We start from the raw sequence: 25,607 nt of genomic DNA, 5'->3' as shown, positions 1-25,607 counted from the left end.
TGCGTTTGTGTGTGTGTGTGTGTGTGTGTGTGTGTGTGAGAGTGTGCGTTTGCGTGTGTGTGTGAGAGTGTGCGTTTGTGTGTGTGTGTGTGTGTGTGTGTGTGTGTGTGTGTGCGGTCTGAAAGGCTGGAACGCTTTGGGATGCACACTGCTGGAAGAGGCCGAGGATGAAAAGTAACGAGTGCCGAGAGCTCTCTGTGAAGTTGCTGAGGACACAATCTCCTGCAAGTCCCGGGTCAATTACGGATGAAAAGTAACTTCCTGTGAGTACTTTGCAAGTAGATTTGTGTGCCGAAGAAAACACAATTTAGCAGGCCAGTCAACACACTGAGAGCGCTTCCATGAATGTCTGATTGGACAGCAGATGGAGGGGGCCAGCGTGCACGAGGACTAGAGTTATTTGAGGGGAAAAGGCAATAAATTGCACTTAAAGGTTGTGCCCCTTCCAGTTCAAGTCTGGTTCTCTCAAATACTGTCTGTGTCTACATGTGTCTGTCTGTGTGTGAATGTGTGTGTGTGTGTGTGTGTGTCTGTGTCTATGTGTGTGTGTGTGTGTGTGTGTGTCGAATGGAATGGATTTATACAGCCACCAGGATAAGTCACCCATTGCGTATGCTAAATAACGACGACCTGACCGTTCGAACAATGGCCCGGGGCTCATTGCTGCTGGACCTAAGCAAACGTAAGATCCCCCTTGCCCCTCATGGAGAACCAAGTTTCCTGGGCTTCAGAAAGAAACCCAGTGGGAAACTGGACACCAGGGCCAAAGGATTTGGAGTGCGCTCAGATTGGCCTGATTTGAATGATCTGTGTAGCAGCAATAACATACAGCTAAATTGGATACACACAAGCGGAGAACAGGTAAACGTCAGCGAGGAGCTAATTATGGACTTAAATGTGCATGCTGAAGCGACTCTACACCATGACGAATCCAGCAAAAAGCTGAACAGCCGGACATGCAGGTATGAAATCCTACAACACTTTTACTCACAACAGCGCAATTACTGGGTAAACCTGCGCCTCCAGGGTAAACTTGCATGCCTACAGTGCGCGGACCCGGCAGTGTCACATTCGGCGCTACATAATCCAGCTGTTAACGCAGGCATTCTAAAATTTGTCATCAAAGCTAGGCTGCAAGCACTCCCCACTCAATACAATCTTTCTACATGGTTTCCAAAACGTCATGACCCATTCTGCTTGTTGCATAACGACAAACATTTGGAATCAACAGCGCACATAATGAACGGATGCCCCGCATTTAAAGGACTATACATTGCCCGTCACGATCGCATTGTTGACATTACAGCGAACGAATTACGCAAAGCATATGGACAAAGCGCAATACACACAAACAAAAAAGTACAATTGAACTGGTTCACACACTTGAATGACAACTCCTTAGAAAGTGTTCTTAAAGACTCTCCAAATACTCCTGACATTGTTGTTGTTGATGATCTTTTAAAAACCATTGTGATTCTGGAAGTGGGTTGTTGCTTTGACATGTATATGGACCTGTGTTTCTCTGAAATTTTTTTAAAATATCAGCCATTAACTCATGCTCTGACAGTAGGTGGTTATTGTACAAAACTAGTTGTACTCATTTATGGTAGCCTTGGACATGTTCATAGACTCTGTGTTGGAGGATTGCAAATTGCTGGACTTAATAAGAAGAACTCTAAGCAAATAGCCAAATACTGCTCTGTGTCAGCAATCATAGGCAGTCTGCATATATGGAGAAGGCGCTGCCATCTCTACCCCTGATATGACTATGTATTCATCTACTGATTCACTTGGCTGTTAATACTTGCACAGTGTTTGTGTTGTTGTGTGAGACATAATAGGCTCTTTATTAATATTTGGATGCTGTGGTGTTGTAATCAGTATTGGTCATTCCAAATAAATTAATCAAATGTGTGTGTGTGTGTGTGTGTGTCTGTGTGTGTGTGTGTGTGTGTGTTTTGAACACATATATCCCTTTTATCACCACCTGTTTTTGCCATGTCATGGCAACCAAAGCCTCAAAATCATCTCATTTGCTCCAACCTACAACCTCCAGATTATTTTAGAGCATCCAGGCAAACTCTTCTAGAACATCCAGGCAGACTCTTCTAGAGCATCAAGGCAGACTGTTCTAGAACATCCAGGCAGACACTTCTAGAACATCCAGGCAGACTCTTCTCAAGATTCAGAGAGCTCAAACCTGCACTACTGGTCCAGCTTAAAACTAAACGGAAAGATGGCAAAGCTGGCCTTTGCTTCCCACTCAATATCACACACCATCTACAGTAATGCCACTCGGTATCACACACCATCTACAGTAATGCCACTCGGTATCACACACCATCTACAGTAATGCCACTCCGTATCACACACCATCTACAGTAATGCCACCATCAGTGAGGAGATCCTTACCACCTGTGTAACAGCTCGCCTGCAGGTTTTCCCAACTAAATACAATTTAGCACTGTGGTTTCCCTCCAGCCATTCACCCTTATGTATGCTGCATGACCCTCCTCAACATCTGGAGTCAGTAGCCCATGTCATGACCTGCTATAGCTCTCTTAAAGGGCTGTATATTGCCAGACATGACAGACTTGTGAACCTGATAGCTGCACAGATCCCACGCACAGAGGATGAGTAGATGCATATACATACTACTGTCCAATCTGAAGGGTTTAATTCTTCAGCACACACCTTCTCTGGCATTGCAAACACACCGGACAACACTATTCACTATTTATCAGAATGACATAAAAGTTTAAATGTTTGACATATCATGTGCCTTCAATCTGTTTTTGGAAGAGTCATACTGTGCAAAAAATCTAAAATATCAATCTTTGATTACTGCCATTGAGACTCTAGAATACAAATGTCAGTTGACTGTCCTAGGGTTTGGCAGCTTAGGTCACGTTCACAGGCTGGTGGTACGTGGACTTTGCATTGGGGGGCTGCATAAAAACAAAGGCCAAACTGCTCAACATCAGCAATAATTTTGTGCTGTTTCCTCTACCATTGGACTGTAAAACCCATAATGCACTGTGTCTTTGTGTGTGAGTGTGTGTGTGTGTGTGTGTGTGTGTGTGTGTGTGTGTGTGTGTGTGTGTGTGTGTGTTGTGATGTTTCCTCTACCCTTGAACTGTAAAACCCATAATGGACTGTTGAACTGCTTACATTTGTTTGGGCTATTCAGAAAATGTGATTCCTGATGAAACCATATATCTAGTATATATAGTATGTTTGCAGGGTGCATAAGAATGCCCTACTCACCTGTGACATTGTATGTGTAATGGAAGCAGTTCTTGTTGAGGAGGCAGACCTCCGTCTCCAGGCTGTCTGGACACTCCTTCCCCCTGCCGGGCTGCCTGATGGCGTACGCTGTCCGAATCCTGTCCATCCTCCCGTCACAGGGCTGCAACACAGGCAGAGAAGCCACTGCATCACACGCACATCAGAGGGCTTGCCTTCACACACCAACACACACACACACACACTTGCTTTCACACACACACACACACACACACACACACACACACACACACACACACACACACACACACACACACACACACACACACACACACAAAAACACACACACACACACTTGCTTTCACACACACACACAAACACACACTTGCTTTCACACACACATACATACACACACTTTCCTTCACACAGATACAAATACACACTCACACTCACACACACACACACTTGCTTTCACACACATACATACACACACTTGCCTTCACAACACATACACACTCACATACACACACACATGCTCTCAACTGCTGACGTCAATCGGCAGAACCACAGGGGGGAAAATAACGTTGAGCGCAGCGAGCGATAAGAAGGAGAGATAATGTGCAGAGAGATCACAGGCTCCCTCCCTTGGTGGAGCGTCTCTGCTTCATGTATGCTGGAGTCGTGCTGCAGTCGTGCCGGAGTCATGCCGGAGTCATGCCGGAGTCGTGCCGGAGTCATGCCGGAGTCGTGCCGGAGTCGTAATGGAGTCGTAATGGAGTCGTGCTGGAGTCGTGCTGGAGTCGTGCGTCAGGACTAACTCCGTTTCTTTACTGTGTTTCCCCGGCTTCTCTGAGACCCCAAAGACTTGCTGCCTATTGGGCCTTGTGTATTCCCTTTCATAAAACACCCCACTACCCTCCGCCACCCCCAGCTCCACCCCCAGCCCAAAATGACAAGAGGTCTTAAATGAGAGCGAGCATCTTGGCAGCATCAAACACACACACACACACACACACACAAAACACACACACACCGCTGGATGGGAGAAGCAGCCCAGCAGGCTCTCTAAGGAGTCTTATGTTTGACTTTACATACAGTACGCACTGGCCGCAGCGTGGCAAGGGAGCACTGTGGTTTTAAATTACTAACTCTCTCTCTCTCTCTTTCTCTCTATCTCTCTCTCCATCTCATTCTCTTCTTCTTCCACGTTCACTATTCCTCCGTTCCTCTCCCTTCCCTTAGCCACACTCCACATTTTCCCCTTCCGCTCTTCCTCCCTCCTCCTTCTTCCATCCCTCACCTTCTCCCTTCTTCTTCCCTCTTTTCTCTCCCCCGTTCTCCGTCCCCTCCATCTCCTCTTCATCTCCTCCATCACTCCCACCCATCATGAATAACACATCGGAGAGCCCTGCAGGTGCGACTGCAGCTTCACGGTGGGGTTTAAATTGGTGGGGAAGTCAGCGTGTCAGCCCCCTCAAAGTGAATAGTGTGTGATTAATAATGACTCGTGCTGGAGGGCAAAGCTAGACAGAGAGAAACGAAAGAGAGAAAGAAAAAGAGAAAGAGAAAGAGAAAGGGAGAGAGAGAAGAGAGAAGAGAGAGAGAGAGAGAGAGAGAGGAGGTGAAGTCACAGTGCCCTGAAATATCTTTTCTTGTTTTTCTTGGCGGTGTTAAGTCAACTGCGGTTTACGCTCCCTTATTGTCCTGGTGTGTGTGTGTGTGTGGGGGGGGGGCTGTCGTGTTGAGGGGGAAAGCGCCTGCCCAGTCTGACATCTGTTTTCATATTCACTCCACCCCCCCCCCCCCCCCCCTACCCCCCAATTCTTTTCTGTCCCTGCTTAGCAAATAGCAGCGCTGACAGACAAAAAAAGAACAGAATTGCTCTTGATTAGCCACTTGTGTTCCCAAAAATATCACATGATGAAAGGGACTGCCTAAATTCTGGAAATGTTCATAATTAAGATCAAGATGAACTATTTATATTTCCTGGCGAGACTGCAATCCTATTTTTTGTTGCAATGGACTTCACATACACACTTGCATACACAAAACGAGCTCTTTGAATTAGGGGTCAGGTGGCAGCAGGTGCATCTTCAGTCAGCGAGACAAGCATGTGTCAGTAAAACAAAACTAAGACACACTTATAGAGATTACATCAAAGGCAAGAGCCTAAATGAACAAAGTATTTGGAGGACGTGAGGATCTAACAAAAAAAAAACTCTGATATTCACTGCATTCACTCAAGGCTTCAGTTTTTAAAGACAAAGACTAACAATCTGAAAACAGAACAGCTTTGTTTAAAAATATTTACAAAATAAGCCAGAGAAGAACGCCTCTGAGGTTAGGCCTTAGGGAGTTACCTGTTCCTTTAACTGGGCGAGGTGTATGGTAGGAAAGGGAACGCTGTGGACTAACACATACAACCTCACACATAGAAGAAGAATTACTGTAGAATGAACTGCTATAATTATGAGTGAGCTGACACCAGGTGAAAGTCAACTAGACTAGAAAAAATGTACTAAACTCAAAAGTAACCAACTAAGGAGATGATAACACCGGACATTAATGTAATATTCACCCAAAGCTTCCGTTTCTCAGGACAAACAACAAGGATACAATTTCTTCTATGAAAATAAAGTCCTGTTTGAAAACTAAACCTTACAAGTGTGAGATAAAAGCTCCTGAGGTGGTCTGACGTAACTTAGATCTCAGTGAGTTACCGGTCCCCCCTTTTAACCAGGTAATGCATTTCACAGGTGAGGCCACGCCAGCCTGTTGCCCCCTTACCATGTTGCAGGGGCTCCAGGGAGTCCAGTCGGACAGGACGCAGTCCTCTGGGCAGGGCAGCCGGCCCTCCCTCGTGCCCAGGGGCATCTCCTCCGGGTCACACAGGTAGTCCTCTACCGGGTCAGAAGGCCCATCCACCGTGTTCAGCATACACCTGACGGAGAGGCGGGAGAGGATGGACTCAGACATACACCTGACGGAGCGGTGGGAGTCAGAGTCAGACCAGACTACAAACAAATCTCAGTCTTAACTCCACTCTGCCGTTATACACCAACAATTTAAAAAATGCAACAGAATGTCTATCAATATTTAAGCACTGGCAGGCCGAATATTCTTCCTTTAAAGTGCATCTGTGTCATCCGTCCTCCTCTGAGGCAGTTACTCTGTCATGCAGCCTGTGAGGGTCCATTTCCTACAGGGTGTTGAGGCAGTGGTAGTCCCTGTGGTTGTGGAAGTGTTGACTCTGTACCTGACTTTCCTGGTCTGGACTCCCTCTCCACAGTTCTCCTTCAGGTCCACATTGCTGACCTTCCACACGCTCCAGGGCTCGGCCACCCAGGTGTACTGACTGCAGTCGCTCACACAAGGGACCACCTCATAGACCTGCAGCCAGCCGTGCGCGCGCCACACACACACACACACACACACACACACACACACACACACACACAAACATGAAAACACATACACATACACAAACACACACATAGACATGCACACACACAGACACACACACATACACTCACGCACACACAGACACACGTACACACATACACAAACACACGTATACACACATCAATGAACAGATGTAGACATACATGCACAAACAGAAAACACACATTCATATACAGTCACATCCACACATGTATACACACACACACACGCACGCACGCACGCACGCACGCACGCACACACGTATGCACGCATGCACACAAATCATAACAGAGAGCACTCTTCATAGTGAGCAAATAATGACAGAAATTTCCAGACAGCGCAATGGCAATTTACAAAATCAGTTGCTTATCAGCAGATTATCTCCTGATAGCTTAATCAAGCGCTGTGCCTGTGAAGTGCTTCACTGTGAAAACGACAGGCTCTTACCTGGGCCTAGGAGTAGGAAGCAGCCATAACAGACATGGAACAGGGACGGACACAAAGACAGAAAGAAACAAACAGTGAGTAAGACAGCAAATAAATCAGACATATTTTCTGGCTGGTTTTTGAGCCCGGCTGCTTAGTTGTACACAACACCCAGTACAAAGTCCAAAGTGATCATGGTACCTTAGCAACAGCTAAACTGGCAAGGGTCCACTCTGAAGTGTCTAAAGCTCTAAAGCACCTGGTCACATCGACTGCTTAGAGCATGAGAGTTTCCTGATTAAATAAATATTTCAAAGCGCACAGACCAACATGACCTCAATCTCCAGTGACACTAATCTGTTTATAAATAGAGTGGGTGTAGAGTTACAACGAGAGAGAGAGAGAAAGAGAGAGTATCAGTTTTTTAAGCAAATGAAGACCATTTTTTAAGCAAATAAAAACTCCCAGAAATGATCCTGAGGCTGGAGCTTTTTTGGGTCTGGCTGGTCCCTATTTATAACATCCCAGTGGTCCTGCCCTGTGGCAGGCAGGTGGGTGGGGGGCGGGAGGAGATGAGAAACATTCCAGAACAATCTACGGTCCGTCCCCTGGGACTCGCTGAGGTGTTCACTCTCATCTCTCCACAGAAATGTAGTCAATCCCTCATCGCTGAGGGATAATTACCAGGGACACGCCGCATGGAGGGAACAAAAAGAACCGGGGAAAATTGCTCCATTTATGGATGAGTTACACTTCAAAGTGCAATTTGGGCATCAAATAGAGCTTAATGGGAGCTGAAAAATACATGTCTGAGCGATATCAAAAGTGTCTGGTGGTGTTGCATTGGGCGGTGATGAGAAGGGGTGTGTTTATTTTTTTCCAGTGCGCACACCTGGTTGATGTGGTCCAGTTTGGGACATGGCCGTCCGCCGTTGTAGGGCTTCTCACGCAGCCACTTGGAGCGAACTTTGACCCCGCTGCCGCACGACTTGCTGCAGCGTGACCAGTTGGACCACTCGCTCAATTTGCAGTCAGACGGACAGGGGATGATACAGGCCTCCTCAATGTAGCCTACGTGAAAAGATAAGAGATAGACAGTTACACACACACACACACACACACAGATATGTACGCACACAAAGACATGTACACACATACACATACACACACACACACACACACACACACACACACACACACACACACATATATGTACACACAAAGAATTGTACACAAATACACACACACACAGATATGTACACACACAAACATGCACACACAAAGACATGTACACACACACACACACACACACACACACACATTTCAGTGAGATGTTCAAGGCCCAGAACACTGTTTACACCAAAACGCGTGTCATTTCTTCACACTTAAAGGAACTACCAGACGCCTTTGGAGATACAGCAGTCTCCCATCAGGCTGAAGTGAAATCTCGTGTTCAAACCCAAACACACCCAAAGCTTTCTGGGTCATCACAGAGAGAAAGAAAGGGGCTGAATTTCTCGCCTCTGTAGAACACCAGGCTGCTGCCGTTTAAAATGCCAAATAAAGTTTGTCACAACTTAAAGTTGGCTTGAAGGGTAAAATGAGGTCGTACAGATGCTTTTTTGCAGTATGCAGATTCTAATGGTTTTTTTTTCCAGAAAGCTTGGCAAACCATCTGAAGCCTAGCTGATGTCATTTTAATGCTGAAGCATATGCCTGTTGGTTGGCGCGAGCCCTCACAACACACACGCACAATTTTCAGACGTATCTCGCATTAAAGGGGTGGTCGCGCACCGGCACGAGACACGTCCCCCTGACAAGCAACAGTAACTGAAAAATTCGGAGCCATTAAGTACCCAGCTCTGGTGTGATGGAAGAGAGAGCCAGCCAGCCGGCCAGCACGGCTCCCTAGTTCAGCACGTCTCCCTGCTTCAGCCCCTGACGGTGTGTTAGTGTGTGGGGCCTGTCTCCCTGCTTCAGCTGCTGATGGTGTGTTAGTGTGTGGGGCCTGTCTCCCTGCTTCAGCCCCTGACGGGCCAGCCTCCCCAGTCTCCATGATGAATGTGGCCCAGGCGACAGCATGGCAGCACAGCGGAGAGGGAAGTCACTGGCAATCATGCCAGATACCCCCTTCCAGCACAGCTGGGAGGAGGAGGAGTGAGTCTGTATGTGTGTGTGTGTGTGTGTGTGTGTGTGTGTGTGTGTATGTGTGTGTGTATGTGTGTGTGTGTGTGTGTGTTTGTGTGTGTGTGTGTGGGGGGGGGGGGGTTCTCTGTGGTGCCCTCTCATTCCTCCCAGCCAGGGTCAATCTAACAAGGCACCCCCCGACCAGTCACCCCCTCCGGCGCACACCCCCCCTATGCACACCACAGCCGGCACGACAGGCACCCCCGCTGTCTGCATAGAGAGACAGAGGGCCCCAGTGCTTCCTGACGGCCCTGCTGTGTGCATGCCTCACAGTGGAGGCCGACACTGTCCACTTACTCACACACACACACACGTGCGCGCGTGCACACACAGACACACACACAATGCATACGCATACACACACACACACACACGTGCTCGCCCTTGCAGTGAGGGTCCTAGGCCCCTACCCCTCTCAAAACCGCTCTCCATCCATCAGCTCCCTGCAGCCAGAGCCAACTGTTCCCATCTCATCATCTACACCACATAAACCCTCTCTCTCTATCTCAAACACACACACACACACACACACAAACACAGAATCAAACACACGCCGCCCCATGCTTGTGAAGTTCCCAGGCCTTTGCAAACAGGGCAGCTGTGCGTGTCCCGGAACCCCCTCTTCCCCACCCCACCACCCCGACCCCAACCCCCCCAGCCTCCACTGCCTGTGCCCACCCCTCTGCTGGCGCATTTCCCCACACTGACCCCATTACTTCAACACCACCCACCTCCTGTCAAAGCAGAGCAGCACCCACCCCGGGCGCCTCCACGCGGAGACGGAGCGCAAAGGGTGGGGGCAGGGATGAGGGCGTGGGGGTTAACATGGGGGTGGCAGACACAGCGGAGTGAGTAATTCATGGTCACGTGCCCAACCCCCCCACACACACACACACACACACAATGGCAGGCTTCTGTCTGTCTCACGGTCTGTTTGTCTGTTTTTCTGTCTTTCGGTCTGTCTGCCCGTCTCTCTCTCTGTCTCAGCTTTAGTGAGAAAGTCTCAGCTTTAATGAGACGTAATCACTGGACACTCACTGCCTTATCGAGTGAGTCCCTCCAGGGCCCTAGCAATCAATATTAGCATTAATGACTTCTCTTAATGATTCATGATATTTAAAGGAACCCTAATGGCTGTGAGGTGATTAAACGTGACTTTGGCGTGTAACAGTGTTTTACTCAGTTTGTCAAACAAAGTGCTCTCTCTATCCCTCTCTCTCTCTCTCTCTCTCTCTCTCTCTCTCTCTCTCTCTCTGACATCCTACATGCTCACAACATCTCCTTCATCCTCCACTCCCTTTCAGATAGCCAGAGGAATGAAAAAAGAGCAAAAGAGAAAAAAGAAAAGAAAGAACAAAAAAAAAAAAAAACTGAAAGCAAACATCGAAGACAATGAAATGCAAAGGAGGCTTTCCAAGCCCTCAAAGCCAGCTTTGGCACATCTATCCAAGGAGCTCGGACCGCATTCTTCCCCAAAGAAAAGCCAAGAAGAAAAGAGATGAGATAGAGGTGCGTTTTACATACGCTCAGAGCGATGCAGGCCTGTTATGTTTACCCCGTCCGCCTTGATGTCAGTGGTGGAGGGGGGGGCGGGGGGGGGGGGGAGATAAGAGCATTGGCTGGTTTCTACTGTAGCCTCAGGCAATGTGTCAGACAGGGCTCCCTATTAAGATGAACTATTGAGATTAACCCAGACGATGGACGAGGAAGACAGGGACAGAGAGAGAGCCACAAAGAGCGAGAGAGGGAGGAAAAGAGAGCGGAGATAGAGCGTGAGGGAGGGAGGGGAGAAGAGAAAGAGGAGATAGAGAAAGAGAGAGAGGAGATAGAGGGAGAGAGAGAGGAGGAGAACAGAAAATGAAAGTGATTGCATGGCAGGAGGAGGGAGAGGAGAGGAGATGAGGGACAGAGAGGGGCAGATATAGTGTGTGTAGGAGAGATGGGTGGAAGAGAGGGAGGAGTTGAGGGAAAGCTAGCGAACATGAGAGGGATGAGAGCGCAGGAGAGCGACAGGAAAACCTGTGAGTTGAGAAGGAAGCAGAGGAAAGAAGGAGAGGGGGATTATGAGAAGGAGAGGAGGGAGAGGAGGGAGAGGAGGGAGGGGGAAAAAGACCAGCGAGGGGAATGCAGCTGATGACATGCTAACAGTGACACACAGCCAAGCCCTGCTCCTCAACAGCCACCCAGCGCTAACCTGACTCACACAGCCTATGCAGCAGGGCACCCAGGCATTCAGCTCTCAGCACTCAGTGATGCTCGTCTCAGAAGATGACATGTATGTGCCTAAAACACCATCCTCAACTAGCTAATTCTGTAACTTACCTCAGAAAAAATAGCAATACGACAATGGAACAGCACAAACAACATGAATATTTTAGAGATTATGACTTGTCGTTGCACTTCAAAGAAAGGAAAGCTCTACTGAAAAAACACCTGGTGTTCCGAGGAAATGTTCATATGGCAAGACTTTCTGAAGAGCAAATCATAAACAACAGAGAGATAATTAACCTACAGTAGAAAGTGTTTTAACCTGGACGTGCTTCACAAACGTGAACACTTTAAGAGGCAAGTACACACACTTTAAGAGGCAAGTACACACACATTAAGAGAGCAAACATACACTATTCACTGCTGTCTCAAGCTCTCTCCTCATCTCCTAGCATCGTTTAGTACACACACATAAAACATGCAGACATAACTGTGTGATTCAAAGCATTTAGCCGTGATTAACGTCACATTCCATTAGACCAGGGTCTTGTGCTTAATGTTAAAGGGATTTGAGGGGTACGAGATCAGCCCCCGTTGGGACCGGGTGGGGGGTGTAGGGGGAGGGGTGGGCGAAATACAGCAAGTTCCCTTGTGAAGCTCAAGCTCAACAGGAGATTAGGACGAAAGGGTGAAGTGAAAGAGAGTGAGAGAGAGAGAAAGAGAGTGACAGAGAGAGAGAAAGAGAGAGAGAGAGAAACAGAGAGAGAGAGAGAGAGAAACAGAGCGAGAGAGAAAGAGAGGAACAGAGCAGCTAAGTGAGGGATGGAGCAAAATGTAGACATATAATGAATGATAGAGTAAATGAGAATGATGGATACAGTAGCAAAGTGATGGAGAGAAAGATGGAGAGAGAGAGAAAGACAAGAGATTGACAAAAAGACAAAAGACAAAAGCATGTACAAAGAGACTCGGAGAATGACAAAGAGCAAGAGAGAGAGTGACACACAGAGGGAGATGAATACAGAGAGATGAAGAGAGACCCACCGTGGCTGTTGCAGCGTGACGTCTCCACGAGCCGGTTGTTCTGGTCGTAGCACGCCATGGCCTGGTAGCGGTAGCCCTGCCCGCACTCCCGAACCTCGGCCGCGGCTGTCTTGGCACCCGGCACGCCCTCCGGACGGACCTCGGGCAGGATGCAGTCGGACCAGTTCCCCACTGGCTGGGCATTGTACTTGTCACACGGGCAGTACTGGGTCTCGCTCAGCGGGAACTGCTGGCTGTTCTTACACTTGTCTCTCTTCTTGCTTTTGCCTGATGATGCAAGAGGCAGAAAACCAAGGGGTAATTGGGGACAGTAACAAAGACTGGGTCGTGACATTTCGTTTTTGTCTTTTCTTGAGTTTATCATCACTACTTCTGCTAAAAGAAGCATCTAAACAGTCAAGATTAAACACGGAAGACGACAGTGAAGATGGAGGCGAAAAACGTTGGAATCATTGGAACACATAAACATTTAGGTCTCGGTCTTAGCTTGAGTACTGTTCAATTCACACCGTAAATAAACACCTGCAGACCATGAGCTGAGAGTACCATCCTGAAGCTCGTTCGCTAATGCAATGGGCATTGTGCTATTTGCAGGCCAGGCAGAGATAGGCACCAAGACAATGAATCAAGCAATCAATATCAATCAATTTGATCAATATCGTGAGGATGCTACAGGTGGCAAATGGCCTGAGGATCGGAAGAGCCATGAGCACACTATCGGCGAACATCTTGCCAGCAAGTACTTCGATACATAGCAAAGCACATTATGTAAGAAGCAGAAACAAAATGACCACAAGCTGTAACAGCTCCATAACACCATCAAGCTTCCATTAGTCTGTACATGCTTTCCTTGCAGTGTTTTTACCATATAGGTATACAGCCAGCAGTGCTTGTGGTCCCTCATAGCCTATTGTCTTAGCTTTCATAGTATTCTACACCGCACTACACTCAACCAGCTTAGAGACCTTTGTCAGTTTGTCTCAAAGCAATTTTCTGCCTGGGAGAATTCTTATCCAACAGTAAGTTCTTGAAGAGTCAACCTATCTCTGCCTTGAAGGAGTCTTTGCGAACAACGAGCTCTTCCTGTGAAAAAAAACGTAAGCCATGAAGCTTGTTGACCATTGAGGGTTATTGTAAGTGGATTTACAGTTTTCTCTCTCTCTCTCTCTCTCTCTCTCGCTCTCTCACTCTCTCTCTCTCTCTCTCTCTCTGTGTGACATCAGCAGCATACAGGAACAAAAGAGAAGCCTCCTTACCCACGAGTGCCCTCCTGCGAGTCCGGACGCCCACACAGTCGAAGTCACAGGGCGAGAACTTGGACCACTGGGTGAGCTGGCAGTCGTCCTGGCAGGGGAGCTGGCAGAGCTGGTTGATGGGGGGCATGGTGCTGGCCAGCTTCAGACACTGGCCGATGTCCGCCACAGAGCCATCCAGCTGCCGACACGATACCGCTGCAGGCCCAGGGCAAAAAAGGCATAGACAGAGGCATAAACTGGATTGGAACAACACAGAGAGAAAGAGAGAGAGATGGCCTGAAGGTGCAAAAGAGACCAATCCTCTGGATGATTATGTGGAAAAGATCAGATCCTTATTAGAACAGAAGGAACGTGTCCAAAATATATAATCTTTGATATTCATGAGTCATTCCAACAAATTAGAGCATTTGGGTATTGCGAAAAAGATTTCCACTGGTCTGGCCTTCAAAACTCTAAACATGTACAAAAATGAATGTAAAAATAATATGCACCACTCCTGACAAGGCGAGACCCACGATGTCCACTAGGACGTCTTCTAGTGGTCGTGTAGTGCAGTGGTTCTCAAACTTTTTGTCCGGGGACCCAATAAAATCCATTTGCCAAGTCTCGCCACCCCCCACACATTTTGACAGGATATTATAGGTCTAAATTCAGTTTCATCTTGAATGATGAGACTGCTTGCTGAGACAATATTAGTTTTCATTATCCACCCTGATGTAGAAAACACCATTTCTGATAGACTATACAGCATGTCAAAGCCTAATATGTTGATGCACAGGGCAGCAAGATCATTTCGCAAAAACGTTTGGCGACCCCTAGTTTGAGAACCACTGGTGTAGTGCACTGACTAACACTCTAAAGCCGGGCCCAGTGAGGGTGACCTTGAAGGCAAAGCCTGCAGAGTTAATGCACTTTACCCGAGAAGCCCCTAACTGTCTCTCACGCGGGGACAGTCATGTCAGGGTGCTGTGTGATGGACAGGGGCTGCCGGGCAGCGGCAATGTCACGGGTCATAAACTCAGAACAGCAAAGCCGTCATCACCCTTCCAGTCACCATTTATCAGTCATAGCCGAGCCCAGGACAATGGGTGGGCCTGTGATAGTACGGTATGACCTATTGGGCGACAATGGCAGTTTCTGCTATGATACCACTGTCTCCACTGTCCACGTTGTGAACACAAATTTCAATTTGAGAAACCAAACTTATCTGAGAAACATGTTCACCTTCAATGACTGCATTGCAATGTATTATATTGGAGAACATGTGGTATCTAAAGTCTTTGAATGGAATCTCGGAACCATGAATGGCTTTAACAAAGTTAGAAGTTCAAGTTACAAAGGGAGTGGAAATTGGATACCTCGGGGAGGCTAAGTTTAATACTTTCCCCAAAAAGTAATTCTGAAGGTGGGGCACTTTGAGCTCTCTATTCAGGTGAGTTAGCAGATCCTGAAAGAGTTTGAAACTACATCAATATAAACGCCAGTCCTGAAAACAATTATATTTTAGATAGAGCTCACTGCACTGTCTAACCAAGCATCTACACTTTGAAAATGTAATACATTTTTTTAGCCTCTCCTTTCATCATGACTTTACAAGAAGAGTCATTCTTTCTCCCGTTATTCATAGATGTATATGAGCGCTATTTATTTGCTTGAAATGAAGTTTGCTGAAACTGACTAATGCATTGTAATGTATTGTAATTAATGTGTTGATATAATATACAATATATGTTTAAAAAAACACTCAAATTGCTGGAGGAGGATTGCAACAGTGTTACACGTGACGAGAGACTTTATAATTGAATAAGCAAACACCTGAAGGCTCAACAGATATTAGACCTCAGGCCGTGTTCCTGGGGCCATTTTGGCTCTAAGTCATTTATTAACCACACAGCTAGTAGTCTACATGATTATCCCTTACAACATAATAGAAGTACTGGGGGAAAAAATGCTTCCATAAGTACTAGCCATGTTCCCTTGCAGATGTGAGATTTGGGCTAAGTGTTGTGGGAGGCTCTATATGTAATGCAAGGATCTGAGTGAACACCTTTCTACTTCTCCTTGTGACTAACTCACAGCGTAAGGGAGTTTTCTAATAGATGTCACTGTGACCCATCAGGAATGTGCTATCGTAAAATGTGTTTTGCACGTGTTGTGTGCATCAGAGAGAATTCTAAAAATTCGGTTTTGAGGGTCAACAGTCATGCTGGCCAACTCAAGGTGTGTTTAGAGCCTCTGACTATGGCCAAAAACCTTGGCCTGCAGATGGCACAGACTTTATCTTTAGTGTTGTTGTCCCCACCAGGGATGGATTAACGAACGGGCCTACCGGGCCCAGGCCCAGGGGCCCATGAGCTCAGGGGGCCCCTAGGCCAGAGCCTCTGCGTGAAGTCGCTGTTATGTATCTCTTATTTGTGGTTGAAAAAGGTGTATTTTATTCATTTGCTAATGGCTTTAATTCAGTGTACCTGTGCTGTGTTAGAAAAAGCTGGATTACTGTGACAGTGATCATGCATGACTTTTTTGGGACTGCCAAGGATACCCTATGCTATATATTCCCTCAAAATGGCAAACCTGTCTTTGTCATGGTTTTCATCATTTTTAGGGGGAAATCGTCAGTAGCAATCTATAACAAAAAGATATGCTTATCGTACATACACTATAGAAACTATTAAAAAACTGATTCAATTAAATGAATAATTTCTTATTTCCTTTGTTATTTTTGTCATGTACAGATATGCAATGATGATTGCTGGGTAATATGTAGTCTATCTTGTCCAATGTCAAGACTCTATTTGATCATGTGATGAGACGATACGATATAGCTAGTTTAGGCGCGGAATCTGACAGTCAAGACCTACAAGCAGGCACAGTAGGTTACACCTGCTAAACGACGCCTTTCAAACATAAAAGTGGTGATGCATGATCTGATTTTTCAATGGACAGGATAGCCAGCCCATTCAGCCTCTCCTGCCCCATGCTGCCCCTCAGGTAGGTCTTAATCAGTTTCAATTTGGAAAAGAATCACTCGGCTGTTGCCCTGTCACATGTAATGTCAGAAACAATAGCGGGGCAGTGCACACCTCACCGAAGGTGGGTAAACTTTGACATCTTTACTTTCCCAATACAATAGCCAAAGTATTTAATTCGACCGTAAAATCCAACACATTGCGTGTGCGTGCGTGTTTTGCACAATTTAGCATGTCCAGGCCCAGGGGACCGTGGTTTCTTAATCCGTCCATGGTCCCCACTATAACCTTCCCAATACAGTTTGCTTCCAAATCTGGAGCTACTGTGTGCAACCGTTGGGTGGGTGATTTATGCCTCAGGAGAGCGCCACGAGAGGGTTGTCAGAAGAGACACTCTGGACATCACAGAGCCATAGCAAAGACACCTAGAAGCAATGAGCGGTGAAATCTTGAAAGACACAGAAACTCTCCAATGAACATTTACATCTGATGGACGAGAAGACTTCGAAATCTATCTTAGTCTACGTAGCAACTCTCATAGTTATTTCACATCGGTTTTACGTTAATCGATAACGCCTTCAAGATTTTACGACTGAAGTGTCGACTGAAGTCAAGTCTTTCGTTTGTGGTAACGGTCATCTTTATTTTTCAGTGTAGTTCCGTTTAGAAACCCAATGCAATGAAAAACACCAAAATCCAACACAGGCAAAATGTACGTAAAGAACAGGGGCTCACCTCTGGTCTGAAGTCCCGATCCACAAGCCTCCTGAGCTCCTGGACTCTCTTGGCGAACAGACCACGGGACCAACTGACACCGCCGCCACTTGTGCGTTTTCCATCTTACAATAACAATTATTAGCAGGGTCTATAAACACTGTCACTGTGATAACAATTATGAGAATATAATTTTGCAGATAATGTGTTTTTCCAAGGTGATTAACAAGTGATTATTGAGATTTTTTTCCGTAATGGATATTTCCCAGTTCATAACACGCTGCTAAATGACTAAGTGTAAATGTAAGTGACACAATTCGTGCCCTTTACTGAGGATAACACTTTGAGTGAAATACTGTGCAAATCAGTTTATTTGAATGCTCAAGTTCTGACATCTGACATTTAGATTTGAATATATTGAAAAAAGCAAAGTAGAAACTCTCAGACAGACGCCAGATAATAACAGGCCTAACAATGATTCGCTACACTGAAAACCCACATAGTCCTTTCCTCCCGTGTGTGCTATACCTGTAGCCTGGGCAGACGCCCGGCGCATCGCATTCTGTCTCCTCGTACAGCACCTCGGGACACTCCTGGCCTCCGTTGGAGGGCATCTGGATGACCATGCGTCTTCGGGACTGCTTGGGTTTCTGGGCCGCAGCACCTTGAAGCACAAACATTGGGTAAGAAATAGCGCTCTAACGATGCCATTATGTATCACTGAATTGTGATTCTATTTTTCACAATATGGTATCAATACATTATATCGATACTATATCAACATTTATGTGATCTCTTGTATCATAATGTAATTATTTATTTATACGTGTATTCACCGTGGGTTTCTGTAGACCAATACTATTAATGAAGTATCTACTCAATGCCTGTAGATTCCTGTAACAATGAAATTACATGCTCTTCATTATAAGGGCTATCATATTAAAGATGCCTTTCATTTCTTCTTCTAAGGCCAAGGCACGTTTATTTACAAAGAGGCAATTCAATGTGCCTTACATAAATAAAAGCAAAAGGAGCATCCAAAATAAAAATAAAGGCAAAAGTGCTTTATATATATATAAATATAATGTGAAGAAATGAATTACTATCAATACTATCATGATACTTTTGTGATACAGTGATGCAGTGGCGTAACTTAGTTACGACGGGCCCAGGTGCAGGCTATTATGACGGGCCCTAGTCAGTGGCGTAAGACAGTGGTTCCCAAACATTTTACAGTCCCGTACCCCATGTTTGTAACCGCTGCCGCCACCACGCCCCTCCCCCTGTGCAGATATTCCGCCTACAACACTTAAAACTGTGAAATTGTCAGGGTATGTCACTAACCGCCGCCACCACGCCCCCTCCCCCTGCGCAGATATTTTTCTTGGGCACGAAAAACCCCGGCGACGTCCCCCAAGACCCACGGGCCCAGGTGCAGGCGCAACTGCTGCACCCCCTATAGTTACGCCCCTGCAGTGATGCATTGTATCATGACATACACATCATACATGATCACGATGTGCATCATATCATAGGGTAGGCGGGGATAGTCAGCCCTAGTAAGAAATGTAAATACTGCAGTGGACAGGTGATGGCTGGATGCCAGGGGGATGCAATTAGTCAGGTGGCGATGTACCCCCTCACCTGCTACACCAATGGTGGCCGTGTAATTTACGATTGGTTCTTTTTTTCCCCAGACATTGTTAATCAGCTGATATGAGCACACATTCATTTCAAGGTTCACCCGTAACCCTCTCATTCGAATCAATTAAATAAAAGCAGTTTATTCGAATTCGGCTGGAATACATTTCTAATCAAAAGCATGACCAAAATTAATATATATGGGCCTACTGCCGCAGCAGATTTATATATATCATTGCCATGCCAGAGGTCATCAAACAGGAGCAATGATGATTTCATGCCATAAATCAGGTTAATGTATTCAACAGTGTCCTCCAGCATGATAAGATTGGATGCTGTGTGTGGCTGGATCTTTTTCACAGAATGAGAAGAAGACATGTCTTTATGAGAGAGACACGCTTTCGCTATTCTTGAGCAATTCCACAATTATTTCAATGCAATATAGGCATGATACGTTACAGTAATAAGAGGATTGCAAAAAAAAGAGGACAGAGTAAAATAACATAATGAAAAACAAACAGATTTATTTTTCTAAAAAGGTGTATATGATTAATGCTATACCACTCATTGCATTAAAATGCGCCCTTTACTGTTGTGGTGCTTCTGCTGTACCTGGCTCACAGGAGGGGGTGCACACAGACCACTCGCTGAACGGAGTGACCAGGCAGTCCCTCTTGCACGGAAGCAGGCAAGGTCTCACTGCCTCAGGCCGAGGTCCCTCTGGGCACCTGTGTTACACACACACACACACACACACAATGATACACACATGCACCAACACACAAATACACACACACACACACGCACACACACACGCACATGCACACACATTCACACACACACAATGATACACACATGCACTCACACGCAGATACACACACACACACAAACACACACACGCGCACACATGCACACACACACACACACACACACAATGATACACACACACGCACACAATGATACACACATGCACCCACACACAGATACAGACACACACGCACACGTGCGCACGCGCATACACACACACACACACAATGATACACACATGCACACACACACAGATACACACAGTCATGTACGCATATGCTAAACCTTTCATTACAACTCTCACACCACAGCTATCAGGACGACCGGATAACCATCATACACTTTTCAGATCAGAAAGGCTTCCATCTATGGTGTACTCCTCCAGCAACGGCGATATAAGCTCCGTTAGTCAACAAGGGCTCTGGGGTTAAAGACATGTCACAGGGGTTTGGCCTTATCCTGGTCGTTACGCTAACGGACTTAATTACCGGGGCTTAACGTAAGTCAGTTGTCTGGGCAGGTGAGGAGGCCCAGAGTATTTTACGCTGCAGAGAGAGATGCACATGACATGTGGGGACCACACCATGGAAAAGGTTACAGCAGGTAGCCGGACTGTTGTCAACATTTAAAAGGCATTCACGTTCATTGGCAAGCGCAGGATGCGAGGAGTTTTTGCCCTTAACTCTCATTGTTTCGGACGTAAAGTCTTACTTTTTTACAGATCTGAGCAGCACATGAAGGGCAGTGAAACCAGCTCATGCTCCTGCTACGCTATTCCGAACTGAGATTGATTGATTCGATCACTGAATGGTAATCTCTCTAATCGGGAAATCGCGCAACAAAAAACTCAAGCAAAGGCTGAGCTTCTACTAATCTGTCGTCGTATGAGTGTGTGTGTGTGTCTGTGTGTGTGTGTGTGTGTGTGTGTGTGTTTAAGCACCGCTCCTTTCTGCGTTATTCTGACTGGATAAAGATAAATGGGGGCAAATGGTCGAGCTGAGAGAGGCGTCCGGTAATCTGATCTTTGGCCATATCCCTCGGAGCATTATGTGAAGCCCAGGCTCCATTTCCTCATCCTATTGGAGGGGACCTGCTAGCTGATCGGGTTGAGCTTTAATACAGAGAGAGAGAGAGAGAGAGAGAGAGAGGGAGAGAGAGAGAGAGGGAGAGAGAGAGATATAGAGAGGGAGAGAGGATGGGATCTCTGTGTTCCAGGACGCCAGCGTTCATTAGAATCATGTTTTGAAGGCGGGGGTGGGACAGAGGGGGACGGGGGGAGCGAGACGGGGGCATCATGCGGCCACAATGTAATAAAGAAGGCCGCGTGTACGAACAGATTTATTTTTTAATACCAATAGAAGTAGCAAATCCTCCGGGAGAGAAACAAATCCTGGGGAGCACATTCAAAGAGCCTTTGTCATGTCACCTGCTCTGCTGCCTCTCAACCTCTTTCACACACACACACACACACACACACACACACATGAATATATATACACGCGCACACACACACACACATACAAGCTCCCAAATTGGCACCTTTGTCATGTCTCCTGCTCTGCTGCCTCTCAACCTCTTTCACACACACATAGACACACACACACACACACACACACACACACACACACACACAAATGTATATATATATATATATATACACACATACACTCCCAAATAGAGACACAGAATAGATAACACAGAGATGCAGATAATACACATATTAACAAAAAACACACCTACATAAAGAAAGCCGCAATCATGTACGCCCATACACACGCACACACACATACACACTAAAGCCCGAGAGCCTTGTGTGACAAGAGGATGAACTGGGATCAAGTCAATTACTCGTTCACTTTCTCAGCTCCTCCTTTGGGATGACTCTCACGGAAGTTAGTTTTTTTACTCCTCAACTAAACAACCTCAAGACTCGCTTAAAAACAAAAAGTCTGGAAAAAATGAGACAAAACATGGTAATTACCGAATTAAATGCACAAAGTGTTATTCGCACGTTAGCGTGCACACCGGCATAAAGAATGCACTTGAACACTGAGGCATGTCCTCCAGTGACTGCGGAGAAACAGACTCATCACACTGCCTCTGCGGCAACTGTTTTCCGACACGCTAATATGAGGCATTGTCCAAATTAGAATGCCGTCAAATGAAATTAAATTTGATTTCAATAACGGGGGGCATTCATTTGCAGAATGAAATTGTTCCAGCGCCGTTAAACAGCTCGGTTGACACAAGCAGCGCAGTCATTAAGAGATCCAATTACGTTATCGTTTTGTCTATTCAGAGTCAATTCTCCTGCTTAACATTATATTTTAATTACCCATCTGGGTAAGTGTAAATGTCAGAAGTAGTGATGCGAAGGAAGAGAAACATTACATTTACATGGAGTCTGGATGGAGATCATTACATTTGTTGCCGGGGCAACAGCTTTGTCATAGCGTGGATTTCCACTTTGTGTGTCACACTTGCCTCAGGTGGTTGGTGTCGGATAATGGATCATGAGGACAAATGGAGAACAAAGATGTTTCAGTGTGTCTGTCCCCTCAAAATGAATCACATGGATCCACACTCAAAAAATAGTGCTGCTCTCACAGGGTAAAAAGGCAAAAATCGGTAAAAAAAAAAAAGAAGATAAGAAAGGATAGGGGACAAATCAACATCAAATGGGCATAAAACCTTACATGCAAAAATAGTGACCTATCAGGTATTTCCATCTCACTATCTTGGCACAGTGCCTGGCACATTTGGGGAGAAGCTCGGGCCGTGAGAGGCTTTCAGTATCTCTCAGGCTTACAGTGTTATGGGCCGTGACAGCACTCTGCCTCCGAGACACAAGCTGGCAGAGGCCCTCGGAACAGACCCTGTTGTCTTGCAGTCTCTCATCTTGGTGGTGATTTAATGCCATTAAAGAATCAAGCCCACTTAATTACTGCCATTATCATCAGTGGAAGATTACCCCGCCCAAAAACGACTGGGATAATTTGCCTGTTTGTGATTCTATTGTACGTTTATTTATTTATTTATTTATTTTCCTCTCCATCTTCCTCAATCAACTTTTTGCCTGCAAAGGACAGAGTGCAAATGAAGGAGAGCCACTTTCTACGTCCTTTCTTTCTCTCTCTCTCTCTCTCTCTCTCTCTCTCTCTCACTCTTCCTCTCATTCTGTCTCTCCACAGCTCAGCTTGTCCGTCAGTCACTGACTCCCTTTAGCCTTTCACTAGCAGCTACCACATTGAAACACAAAGCTCTTGAAGACCCAACTCTTCACAGAGCACCTACCTTCCTAACTAGTACTTAACTTGCACTTACAGCAGTTACATTCCTGCACTTTTTTTCTATTTCTTATGTAAAATAGTATTTATTGTTACACTAGGTCTCTATTGCTCGTAGCTTGACTGTTCTCTCCCTTGTACGTCGCTTCGGACAAAAGCGGCTGCTAAATGACTAAATGTAAATGTAAATGTCAAAGCTGTGCAACAAAATAAGCCAAAGGCCTTCCACCTCTGAGATCAACGCTCCGAAACAAAAACAAGACTTGCTCACATCTTGGGGGGCACCTGTCCCACCTCTGAGATCAACACTCCAAAACACTCACTTCTTGGGGGGCACCTGTCCCACGTTGACCTTGACGCAGATGACCTTGCGTGTCTGCAGGCCCATGGAGCAGGAGGCCTTGCTGGCGCCGAGGCTGGCGTTGGTGGCGACCACGGACGGGTCCTCGGTGCACTGGGACCAGGGCCCCGTCTGCCAGTGGTAGACCATGCAGGGGTGCTCGTTGCAGCTGCGCGCTTCCTGGAGGTAGGTGCTGTTTGGGCACATGGCGCCCCCTGCGTGGAGACATGAGAGACATGAGGGGTAAATACAGACAAGCATGTATGCAGAGATATATTGTACATACATACATACATACATACATACATACACACATACACACATACACAAATGCGCACACACATACACACACACACATACACACTTACACACACATGCACACATGTACACATATGCACACACATAAGCACACATTTTTGCACACACACACACACACACACACACACACACACAGTACATAAGGACATACAAGTACTCTCTACACTGCAAAAATTCAGCCTTCAAAAACAAGAAAAAAAAGTTAAAAAAATGGGGTATATATCACATAAAATAAGCTAAATTATCTGCCAACAGAACAGGAAGATTTGACTTACCAAGACTTTGTAAAAAAAAAAGTAAAAATATCTAGCCTCAAAGAACCCAAATATATCTTAAAACTAGTGTGGCCAGACTAAAAACAAGTACATTTGTCAAAATATTTAAGAATAATTTTGCTTATATTCAGCAAATGCTAGCACCATCATCTTGAAATGAGGCTATATGCTAGGCAATTTGTCTTGAAATCAGTAAAGCTACTCTAAAAACAAGTGCATTTGCCTAAATACAAAAATATTTAAGAATAATTTTCTCAATATGTAGGAAAACGTGCTTATATTCACTAAATGCTAGCACCATCATCTTGAAATGAGGCTACATGCTAGGCAATGTATCTTGAAATCAGTACAGCTACACCAAAAACAAGTACATTTGCCTATATACCAAAATATTTAAGAATTATTTTCTCAATATGTAGGAAAATACTGCAAAAATTCAGCCTTCAAAAACAAGAAAAAAAAGTAAAAAAAATGGGGTATATATCACATAAAATAAGCTAAATTATCTGCCAACAGAACAGGAAGATTTGACTTACCAAGACTTTGTAAAAAAAAAAGTCAAAATATCTAGCCTCAAAGAACCCAAATATATCTTAAAACTAGTGTGGCCAGACTAAAAACAAGTACATTTGTCAAAATATTTAAGAATAATTTTGCTTATATTCAGCAAATGCTAGCACCATCATCTTGAAATGAGGCTATATGCTAGGCAATTTGTCTTGAAATCAGTAAAGCTACTCTAAAAACAAGTGCATTTGCCTAAATACAAAAATATTTAAGAATAATGTTCTCAATATGTAGGAAAACGTGCTTATATTCAGCAGATGCTAGCACCATCATCTTGAAATGAGTGTACATACTAGGCAATTTATCTTGAAATCAGCACAGCTACACTAAAAAAAGTACATTTGCCTGAATACAAAAAAAATAAGAATTTTTTTCTCAATATGTAGAAAAATGTGCTTATATTCAGCAAATGCTAGCACCATCATCTTGAAATGAGTCTACATGCTAGGCAATTTATCTTGAAATCAGTACAGCTACACTGAAACAAGTACATTTACAGTACATACAGTACAAATTAAGAATTTTTTTGTATTCAGGCAAATGTACTTGTTTTTAGTGTAGCTTTACTGATTTTAAGATAAATTGCCTAGCATATAGCCTTATTTCAAGATGATGGTGCTAGGATTTGCTGAATTTAAGCAGAGGTGTCAAGTAACGAAGTACAAATACTTCGTTACTGTACTTAAGTAGAAATTGTAGGTATCTTTACTTTACTCAAGTATTTATAGCTAACTAACAGTAACGTTACTGCCATTTTTTTCTTGGTCACAGGGTACAGTTCTCGCGGTTTTTGCAATATTCGAGTTGAGTTGCTAGGCAGATTTCGTGGGGCGCATCTGATAGTGCCCCATCTCCCAATGTTATCTTTGGCCTGTGTGGTT

General features: G+C 45.3%; 1 protein-coding gene across 2 annotated transcripts in view; it reads right to left on the bottom strand.

The window, feature by feature from the left end:
• The window catches only part of LOC105891773 (thrombospondin type-1 domain-containing protein 7A), a 105,752-nt gene that overhangs the window by 18,390 nt on the left and 61,755 nt on the right, over positions 1-25,607 (bottom strand). For both annotated transcript variants that reach the window (XM_031575635.2, XM_031575636.2), the window contains exons 9-19: positions 23,550-23,781; positions 19,745-19,860; positions 18,020-18,155; positions 17,513-17,616; positions 13,809-14,003; positions 12,553-12,819; positions 8,006-8,184; positions 7,135-7,140; positions 6,503-6,636; positions 6,034-6,187; positions 3,268-3,409 (exon numbers count right to left, since the gene is read on the bottom strand). In XM_031575635.2, coding sequence (XP_031431495.1) covers positions 3,268-3,409; positions 6,034-6,187; positions 6,503-6,636; positions 7,135-7,140; positions 8,006-8,184; positions 12,553-12,819; positions 13,809-14,003; positions 17,513-17,616; positions 18,020-18,155; positions 19,745-19,860; positions 23,550-23,781 — 1,665 coding nt within the window. The remainder of the gene's footprint in view (positions 1-3,267; positions 3,410-6,033; positions 6,188-6,502; positions 6,637-7,134; positions 7,141-8,005; positions 8,185-12,552; positions 12,820-13,808; positions 14,004-17,512; positions 17,617-18,019; positions 18,156-19,744; positions 19,861-23,549; positions 23,782-25,607) is intronic.

This window comes from Clupea harengus, chromosome 11 (genome assembly GCF_900700415.2).
Source record: "Clupea harengus chromosome 11, Ch_v2.0.2, whole genome shotgun sequence".
Taxonomy (NCBI): domain Eukaryota; kingdom Metazoa; phylum Chordata; class Actinopteri; order Clupeiformes; family Clupeidae; genus Clupea; species Clupea harengus.
The sequence above is the reverse complement of the archived record's forward strand: the minus strand, read 5'-3'. Positions and strand labels throughout refer to the sequence as shown.